The sequence below is a fragment of the Armigeres subalbatus genome, chromosome 3 (assembly GCF_024139115.2).
Source record: "Armigeres subalbatus isolate Guangzhou_Male chromosome 3, GZ_Asu_2, whole genome shotgun sequence".
Lineage (NCBI taxonomy): Eukaryota > Metazoa > Arthropoda > Insecta > Diptera > Culicidae > Armigeres > Armigeres subalbatus.
The window spans coordinates 346,537,499-346,547,994 of record NC_085141.1 but is presented as its reverse complement, the minus strand read 5'-3'; the positions used below and the strand labels follow the sequence as shown (position 1 = coordinate 346,547,994).

Genomic DNA, 10,496 nt, shown 5'->3' with positions numbered 1-10,496 from the left:
AAATTTTCCAAGTTATGTGCGCAAAGTTAGGTATATAATAAGGGGGCTGCTTTGAAGTTCAATTTATTATTTATTTCAAATTTTGTTCCAAATTTAGTACTCAAACAATAATATAATGATAATACTACAGCATGGAAACTATTTCAGGCAGATAGCTACTTTATGTAAGTTGTACGAGTTGATTCAATGTTGCATTTCCTTAACTGCGCAAAGTATGGTGCGTGCACGGTACACGTGCTTTTGTCTCTGCCCGCCTACATGTAGAACACGAAGCGATGCAACAGCGAAACAGCGTCGCAGTTCGTTATAGTTTACGACGTGAACAAAGAAGAAAATATGAGAGAGAATTTTGAGGAAAATTTTCTCTCTGTTCGTCTGTTTGGGAACGAAGCGCTGCAACACACTGCAAGCATAATATCGACGCCTTCTCACATTTCGTTGCAACTCGTTCAACTTCAAATTTGAACGAGCAAAAGACATATTCTTCTGTCGCTTCAACTAATATGGAATGCGCGGAATACAAAACTACACATGATACGGATGTCAGTAGTAACAACAGTACATATTTGACTTAGTTCGTTGGGAGCAGCTTGGTTCAGCATAGTTATTTGAACGTAGTTCATTGTCTTCAGCACATTACGTGGCCGAGTTGTCACTAGCACCGCTCTTCTATTTCAATATTGTTTGTTCAAGTTCATACATTTTGAGGATGTCTCTGCATGTGGATGTCTCATATGTGGCTCAAATATAGCTGTAATGTTCAGCATAACCTCACTTTTTCAATGAAAACTTATTCGTTATCAAAGGGTTGCATGATGCTTTTCCCTTGCTAACAGCCAACAACGAAAAGTGAGCTTTATAAAGATATTTTTCCGATGGTCACTGGTGGCGCCAGTCATAGTTATTTAGTAGGGCACCACTTAGTGCAAGAACGTTGCCTTTGAACGCAAAGCGTGCTAGCGACGAGTGGCGCCCCACCTCTTAAACCACTAGTGTACAACACTAACGAAAAATCCTCATACGAGCGAGCCTGCACGCGCGTTTCAGGATCGCGCACGTGGTGAAGGTTAATAAGAGTGTTATTTGATTATTGAACATTTTTGAACAGGTTGCGCCAATTATTCCACGCGACGCCCCTGAGTGTAGGTGACTCCACAGCTTGTCCATCGTCGCTAATATTTATTCTGTTCACCGATGCACCGTCACTTCCTCCATTATTCTAACCTGGCAGCAGGTTAAAGCGATAGCCTGGGCAACGCTCGGAATGGAGATCTTTCAAGTCGGCCCTTTGCACCACCGGAGGTGTACAGGATCCATAAGTAAGCATGTTAGTAAATTGTGTTACATAAACTCAAAATTAGGACGTCTCAATCGAAGAAAAGGAACTTTCGGAAAACGAAATATTTGGTGTAATCGATTTAATTCCATTGTATTTTATTTTATATAAGAGTTTTGATGAAATGCAATGCTAAAATGAGTTATGGAAACTATAATAAATCGTTTGTTGTGGATTCTACTGCACTTGGGCTTTTCTACAATAGACATTTGCTTTTCTTTCTACTGTTTAGATGAACTCATCCGGTTCACGTGGTGCATCCAGATCCCGGTAGTGAATCACTGGACGGTAATCTGGTGCCATTCTGAAAAGTTAACGAATAAGAATGTGATAGTCTGCTTATGAATGAGTTTGATTACAGCAATTCGGGGCTTTACACAAAAGGAAGCGAATATATTTGTTCAGCTTTTCTCTAGTAAATAATATATAACCGGAGTCATAGTTGATAAAAGTGCTCTCTAGGTTCACTTTGGCCTAGGTTAGTTTTCAAAAAAGGCGAATGTTTGCTTGATGGATAAATAAAGCCCATCAATGAATTAAAGATGTCATTGCTATGCTCCGCCGGGAGGGCATACGGCCCTAATCCTACCTTTCCCACACTACAGGAAAGAATCGCTAAAATTAGGCATGTCCAAATCGCTGTACGCTATAATTGGCCGTCGAATATCTCCCATTGGTTCTCTGTGAAAAAGGGCAACCAGGTCAATAATCAGTTCTAGACTCTAGATTCGATCTAAATCCTAGCTAACTGCTTTGTTGGTGACAACATCGGGACTATTAGAGAAGTAGTTCCAAGAATAACGGACTAGAGAAAAGCTGTGGAACAACACATAATCGGATCGGATTTACATTCGGAGGACACCTTGAAACTACTATTCTAACATTCCAAACGGGACAGGCGGTGTGTAAATGTACCAATTGAAATCGTGACGAACTGCACTATGCACTGTTGACTTTTTTTGTCTTGATAACCTCAACTTACCTCAAACGATTCTGTATGTTCCGTCGAGCGTCTTGAATTCTGTGAAACAAAATGATTGGGGTTTAAGATCGGAACATATCGACGACATTATGGAAAGCCACCCAACAAAAGAGATAACAGAAACTCCAGAATGTTTCATCTTGAGACAAAGTTGTGCAGTCAAATATCAAAGGAAAAATCAAGAAACTACTCAGAAAAGATCGGTACATTTACACACATAAGAAGATGCTGTTCAACAATTATCTACTGAAAAGAAACAAAAGTAACACACGAACTCACCTTCCCCCACGACCATAACCGGGCCTACCGCGACCGGCCGGAGCCATCATCGGTTGCGCATAAGGTGCGTACATCGGAGCGTAGGGGTGAGCCATTGCGTACGGTGGGCGATACCTGAAAAAATAAAAATAAATATGTAATTATTACGCACGTTGTATCGATGGATGATTGAAAATGTTTGAGCAAAACTTGTTTGAAAATAACTTACCCAACTGATGGCGGTGCTGCCTCGGAGGGGGCCTTCTTAATATTACCCGGGTGTTCAGGTAACTGTGGCCGCTTGGCGTCCTTCAAATAGTTGTTGAAGTATTCGACCTCTTTACGCACTTCATCGACCTTTTCGTTGTGCTTGTTGAAGATGTGCTTACGGACAAAGTCCGGACCCTTGAATTTCTTACCGGAAAGCGGACAGAGCCACTTGTCCTTGGCCAGTTCCTGCGTGTTCGCTTGAATAAACTTTTCCACTTCTGCTTCGGCATCCTTGGAGCCGAGTTTCTTCATTTCCTCTTCCTCGAGGTCGACGGCACGGGCCAAGAACGATCCCATCTTGCCCTCGAATGTTCGAACGTATTCCTGTATTTCGTTGCCCGTAACCTTGTTCTGAGGAGCGGGGCCTCGTGCATGGATAATACCGCACCTGTTGGGCATTTCGTCTTCATAGGGATACTCGCAGTGATTGTAGAAATCAACTGAGTGAACAACGCGTAGATAAAAGATTAATTTGTCCAGAACTTCTATAAGCTGCGAGTCACGTTCGACCAGTTCTCCTTCATTGGTCTTCTTGGCGGCTTCCGTTGAAAGTCCCAGCAGTTCGTCTTCTTCCGCCGAAGCCTCTTCAATGAGATAGTCAGTGATGTTTTGTAGTACGGGATTTTTCGATTGCAATCCGAATGATTCTCCATTTTTCTCCCCGTTGTCTTCCAGATCCTTCCAGAGGCCTGCCTTGTCATCCAGATTGTGAGCGATCTTCGCACATAGCTTGATGTCGCTACGCACAATCGTCTTGTGACAGGTGATGCCGTTTACTGGACGTACTCTTCGACTCAGGTCCTTGTTAACGATCGCTCCCAATTCGCAATCCCTCAGACGAATGTTGTTGAGGTTCCAGCATATCTCTTTGATGTTGACATCGCGGCGGAAGGTAACCCATCCCCGACGGAACCACCTTCTTTCCAGCAGCGGATCGGCGATTGCCACACGGAGGAAACCGTTGTAACGCTTGCACATGGATTCAACTTCCACCTTCGTTATAGAAGGTGCAAGGTTACGCAAAAAGATTGAGCTGGTGCGATGCAAAGCCCGCGGACTGGTTCCAACGCTACTATCCTTCACCAGATCAATTGTTTCCGTTCCTTCGGTTTCATCCTTGTCAACGTCATCTTCTTTGTTCGTCGATTCATCGTTGATGTCCTTATCCTTCTCGGCTTCTTCACCTTCTTTGTTGTTCTCAACGGTCGGTTCATCAGTATCCATTTTCTCCGGCTCCGCCTGCTCGTCCTGCTTGGCTTCCTCTTCTTCGTCGCCACTTTTGTGTCCATTATTTTCAACCTCCTCAAGGGGTTCCTTATCTTGTTCGACTGGTTTCGGACTCTGTGGTGCAGTTTCTTCATCACCTTTCTTCTCTTCATCTTCTTTCTCTTTTTCCTTCTCATCTTCCGAGTCACTTGAGCTAGATGATGACGAAGAAGACGAACTGCTTGCGGAATCAGATCGGCTTCGCTTCCTACGATCCTTTTTCCTGGTCGGTTCTTCCTCTGGCTCGGGTTCCTTCGTTGGCTCCGGTTCAACTTCATCGCGTTCGGCAGCCGGTTCCTTTTCCGGATCCTGCTCCTGACGCTCCGGTTCACCGTCATCCGAAGGCTTTTCCTTGTCGTCATCCTTCTCCTCCTTGGGCTTGTCAACGTCGTCGACCTTCTCCTCCTTGATACTAATCTTTTCCTTCTTGATGGTGTCCTCCAGCGATGGTTCCTTCTTCACCTCAACCTTGGGCTTTTCCGGTATGATTTTTACAATTTCGACCGGCTTTTCGTCCAGCACCTTGAGATCTTCGTCGGTTCCACCTTCCAGTTTGATGACCACGGTGTCCAGTAGGCGAAGCAGTGGGTCTACATTGGTGGTGTCAACTGAGACCTTGGAGATGTCGCCGTTGTCAAGCAATTCCACGAATACATCGCAGCGACGCTGTAATAGAGGAATATGGAAGGGTAGATTAGTGAATTGTCTTATGTTAATAAGAGGAGCGGACTTATTTTTTGTTACATACCTTCAAAAAACCGAGTTGTTCGTCTTTTCGCTTCAATGATTCTTCCGGATGGTATTTCATCTTGAACCTAGACGATGTCGACAAGAGGAAAATATAAAAATTAGATTCTTCGAAACCCTATTATCTGCATTTACATGGATGTTCATTGCAGCAACGACAGAGTAATTCAAATTTCCTCCAGTAATGAACTCTATATCCTGAAATATTTTGTGTTCATAAATATTCAAAAACAGTCTAAATCATCGAACTGGCAATGCCATTTTACCATTCCTTGGAACCTATTTAGTTTGCTGTAAACCATTAATATGAAATGTAAATACCTCTCTTTCATCGAGTTTCATCACAGTGCGAGTTGTCGAGGAATTCAAGAATTCGCGAAATAAAAAAAAGTATCGAAAATGCGGAACGTCCGGCATTGCTCGCCGAACGTTCAACGTGGGCCTTGGGTTCCCTAACCGAGACTACGCGCGGAATACTTTGTTCGAGTTTTAAGTGTCGCGGATGTGGGAGCATAGATGAGGGGGGCGTTTCTCCTAAAACCGATAGCATCTGACAACAGACAGGTAGCAGAGCGGTAAGGTTGGACTCGAGAGCTCTGCTCGACCTAGCGCTGTCAAGGAGAAGAATTGTTATTAAATTTTCTTAATGCAATCACGGCAGCAGAATCGACAGATCCGTCGTCAGTGGTTTCTGCTAGTTCCTTCCATCCCTCCGATATCCAGTTCCAGGAGATCGAATCGTAACAGCTGCTCATTCCTGTTAGCTCAGAACTCACACAAACCAATCACTTTCAACGATTGTGCTGCCGAATCTTACCATTCCTCGTCCTTGTGGGCCACAAAGAACTCGTTCAGCTGTTGCCGCTTGAACTCCAGCTTGTAGTCGTTGTACTTCTGGATGGCCTCCGAGTCCGAAATGGAATCGTCCTGCGAGGCCAGGAACTGCTTCAGCGTCATCATGCAGGGTTGCGTTTGCATATCGCCGGCGGACTGCTGCTCCCGCGGGTGCATACCACCTTGATGGCCGTACGGACCCGCCGGATGCATTCCGAAATGGTCGTGGTTGTACCCGCCGTACATACCGTAGGAATCATGCCCTGGAACGAAAAACCAAACATTTTTTTGTAATTTTCGTAATGAAGCATTTCGTAGAAACAAAACTCTCGAAATCATGTATTTAGTGGGTGGGGTTTATTTAGCAATATGTGACCCGACACATCTTCAGAGTTTAACCTTAGGGGACTCGCGCCGTTGTAAAAAGTAGAACACCTTCGAAAAAAGCACGCTTCTCGTGAGCGGTCCAGGACCAAACGAATCCCGGAAGGTTAATCAGAATGCTATCAATTTTGTGTCAAAATGATAAAACTATTGAAAACATTCAAGCAACTATTGGTTTATAATTCAAAACTTGTTGTTTTCCACTGGGGGCCACCCCAAATGGCATAATGCCGTTTGGCATAAGTCCATTTGGCATAACGAGTTGAATAGCCAGAGCCATTTGGCATAAAGACCATTTGTCACAACGACCGTTTGGTATAATAAAGAAAAATAGTCATGATTTTAAGGCCATTTGGCATAAAAATTAAAATAATTATAAAAACTCTAGACAGAAACTCGATTTACATCTGTATTATTTCCTTATTCTGGTCATATGCGTGTTTTAAGGAGTGATTTACTTTTTCTCTTAATTCCGGGTAAATTTTAATTTAAATGGATTTAAATGAAGATGTGATAATTTGCCTTATTTCTGAAAAATGTGATTTTTTCAAGTTTTCTTTTCAAATGCGTTTTTCGAATGAACGAACGATCTACTTATTAGAATTCTTTCAACCAAATGCACGCATGCTTTCTTGTTATAAGGAGAAATCGTGTGCTTTAAAAGATGGAATCATCAGCTCATTTGTCTTATTCCGTATGCGCCATATACGCTTCGACTTTGGCGTTCTTTTGAAAAGTGGGTCATCTAGTCTTCTGCCTTCTTCCGTAAAACCCAGAATAATCCACCTAGCGGTGATGGTGCCTTTCTCGTGCATTATAAAACAAGAAAACACATAAGAGTAGCAAAAAAAGCACATGAGAGAGGTCAAAGTTGCATAGATTCGGTTATTTCCATCAATTCACATTTATTTGCGATCATTTGAATGCATTGCAACAGCCCTTAAAAAAATCGGTTTTAAAAAAAAATTCCAAGGGGACCCCTGGAAAAAATGGGGAAAAAACAAACTCCAAAACGCAATGGCCGATTAGGCCAATTTTCAATAGCGAAAAATTAGGAAGGATTCTGCGTCGAATGAAACCTGTTTCAAGCAAATCGGATAAGGCTAAGTACAAAAAAGTGTGTCTCACATTTTTTGTACACACATACACACATACAGACATCACCTCAATTCGTCGAGCTGAGTCGATTGGTATATAACACTATGGGTATCCGAGTCTTCTATCAAAAGTTCGGTTTGGAGTGATCCTATAGCCTTTACGTATACTTAGTATACGCGAAAGGCGTATTGTCTTATTCCGGGCAAATGCATACTTTTGAAGGAGTCATCTACTCTTTTGTTTTTTTCTCGGGCTAATGCGCACTTTTGAAGAAGGAATCTTCTACCCTTTTGCCTTATTCCCGGCCAAGGAATGTAATTGTCGCTGAAAAATGCAAAAAACAAGCGACAAAAGAGAATAGCGATAACTCATCTGCAAAGGATAAAGACATTGTTGCGTTCCATTTTATTTGCAACAAACATGGAGAGGTAATTGTTGTGAACTTTTTAAACTGCGATAACTTGTTTATTTTGAAAGTAAAATGCAAATCATGTCAACAGATGGTTAAGTTTATGTCTAATCTATGATAACTGATACTAATTTAACCAAAAACATCATCGGAAACCGACTACTTCTCAAAATGCGTGGCAGGCGATATTTGTCCTATTCTGTTGCAGTTTGGGACAAACGCTTATTTCGAATTGAGTTTGTCCCAACATTTACAAGAGAGGATAATGTCGTTGTCATTGTCAATGTTGTTATTTTACATTCCTTGTTCCCGGCAAATGCATACTTTTAAAGGCGTCATCTACTCTTTTGCCTTATTCCGAGCAAATGCGTTCTTTTAAAGAAGGTGTGGAAGAAGTCTGTACTTGCTAGTATTAGTAAGCATAAAACATAAACAAAGTTTAAGGGGAAGTCTGTTACGTCACATCATATTGGGAGTCATCTACTCTTTTGACTTATTCCACGTAAATACATACTTCTAAAAATTGAAATCATATATTCTTACAATTAACTTTTTTGTACCAAATGGTCGTTATGCAGAACGGCCTATAGGACACTGCACGAAGAAATCTCTTTCTCTTTCGTTGTTCATAAATGTTGACGTTTACTGGCCTTGTTGTTCTCTAATTTCTTTGCAGCGAGAAAGAGACAAAGTAGCCCGTGCAGTGCCCTATTGTGCCATATGGGCTCCCCTCTTCCACTGATTTTGACTAATGCCGTATAACGTTTTTAACGATTTATCAAAGCAATTTACACAACAAAAATAGCAATTCCTTATTAGGGAGGCCAAAAATTGTTCATCGGCCAAGTCAATACACAGTAAGTATCTTATTTTATAAAAAAAATCTGCTGATCGTGAAAAGTAGTTCACGAAGAGTGAGAAGAGTCTTGTGGAAAAGTGCGAAAGTAGTTCGCGGAAAAAGGACTCTTGTTATGAAAATCGTGAAAAGCAATTCGCGAAAAGAGTCTTGCGGAAAGTAAAAATAGCGAAAAGTGTGAAAATTCTCGCGAAACGTGTTAAGAATCTCGTTGCAAAACGTAAAAGTAATTCACGAAAAAACTCTTGTGAAAGTAGTTCGTGAAAGGACTCTTGTTTTGCAAATCGAGAAAAGTAATTCGCGAAAAGTTAAAAGACTCTTGTGGAAAATCAACTCCGCATAGTTCACCAACATTGCATAACATCATACGATATAGCCAGCGTTTACGGAGGTGTGACCAAGATTTTTTAATGTACAGGTTATCCGACTTCGTCAGTAGATGAGAATAACCAGCGCGGGGGGGAAACATACATTTTCAGTGCAAAACGTAAACAAACGAGCATAAATTCCATACAAAAATTCAAGATGGCTGAGTTGGGGATATTGACAAGTCGGATAACCTGTACATAAAAAAATCTTGGGTGTGACATCTGCATCACGTCCGTTTGTTCATGCATGGCGTCCGTTTGTTCATATCATCCGTTTGATTATCCGCCAAGTTTGGTATTTAATCTTTGATAGTAACCATCATCCTGAGAGTTAATCAGCAAATTTTAATTTGCTGCCTGACAATCTTCTTGTAGCTGAAATCAGAAGTTACGAACGACTTCAGAAGTTTCCTGTGCATCTCTTTCTTATGAACGCGAGTTTCGGTTTTTCGCACAATTCAATAAAAGTGCTGTCCAATGAGCAGTTCGAAGTACCTCGACGTTGTTCCCATCCCTCTCATGTAGATTTGTTGACAAAAGAGAACGAGCAGGGCCCTGTAGCATAATCAGACTAATAATATTAGCTACAAGTTACAAGTCAAAAAATTACAAGTCCTTGTAATTTGCGTCGCATAATAATGTTTTGCCAACTAATAATATTAGTACTTGTATTATTAGTAAGGTTGAAATTACACGTCTGTCAGGTTCATTTACCTGTCAAAATTCATCCGAAAGTTCACTGTCAATGCGGAGGTAAACGATTTGTTTACGTTTATTTGCAAATTTGTGAATAGAATATATATTTTGACTGCGATAGGTGTGCACGGAACACTCTCTGTAAATTTATTGATTCCGCGGCTTAAGCCGGCTTCGTGGTATTGACATTTTTAACCAAGCCAATGTAATGCACAATGGAGTCGTTTTTACGTGGTCTTTGGGATTGACTTAAGTTTTAATTAAGGCGATTTATAAGTTACGCGAACGTATCCTCCATGATAAATCGAATCCCGCTAGACTTGTTTGTTGTGGGTTTTTGAAGAGGGTTTAATTTACGTGTATTGTAAGACTTATGCGGGTTTAAATTTTGCTTCTAATTCGATTATGAAATTTGGACGATTTCTTTTTTAGTTCAACCGAGAGTTCAACATACTAACTGATGAAAATATCGTAATAAATTCTACTCAGAATTTAGGTAGTTTTTCCGTTTTTCCTTTCTTTCCCATGATTGTTGTCAAACATAAAGCAATATGCATGGTCTTAAACGAGATTGTTTAGTATAATAATACAATAATACTACAATAATACAAATTTAAGTAAATTAATATATTCTCAATTTTGAGATGAATAAAGTCAACTTTTGGTAAACTAAACTCAGCTTTGGTTAATATGTTTTAAGTGGATTAAGTTAAGTGTTAGGGCATCTTTAGTAATGTTACAGTTATAGTTATATTTATTTCCCGAGTTTTACATTTTATAACTGTCAAAGATATAGAACAAGAAATGCATCTTCAGTAGCAGTTATAGGCTACACATGTTTTATACTGGAAAACGAAAAAATAATCTTCCGAGGCCAATTCAAATGTCAAACTGTTATGATGTCGATGAAATAGTTTTTTTTGTAGCTGATGACGTCATCTTCTATTGTCTTGAACGAAATAATACTCGAGTAAATTCTATTGCAAATTCGT

At 40.7% G+C, this 10,496-nt stretch overlaps 1 protein-coding gene across 6 annotated transcripts in view; it reads right to left on the bottom strand.

Annotated features, from left to right (window-relative positions):
* Positions 1 to 1,417: 1,417 nt before the first annotated feature.
* LOC134225959 (serrate RNA effector molecule homolog) overlaps positions 1,418 to 10,496 on the bottom strand; it is a 30,399-nt gene continuing 21,320 nt past the window's right edge. For 2 of the 6 annotated variants that reach the window (XM_062706423.1, XM_062706425.1), the window contains exons 4-9: positions 5,677 to 5,956; positions 4,861 to 4,927; positions 2,806 to 4,778; positions 2,598 to 2,711; positions 2,319 to 2,357; positions 1,701 to 2,017 (exon numbers count right to left, since the gene is read on the bottom strand). In XM_062706423.1, the coding sequence (XP_062562407.1) occupies positions 1,936 to 2,017; positions 2,319 to 2,357; positions 2,598 to 2,711; positions 2,806 to 4,778; positions 4,861 to 4,927; positions 5,677 to 5,956 (2,555 nt within the window). In that variant the 3' untranslated portion in view covers positions 1,701 to 1,935. Of the gene's footprint in view, positions 1,641 to 1,700; positions 2,018 to 2,318; positions 2,358 to 2,597; positions 2,712 to 2,805; positions 4,779 to 4,860; positions 4,928 to 5,180; positions 5,312 to 5,676; positions 5,957 to 10,496 lie in introns of those variants that run through there. The other 4 variants (XM_062706424.1, XM_062706428.1, XM_062706427.1 and 1 more) reach the window with 4 other exon arrangements.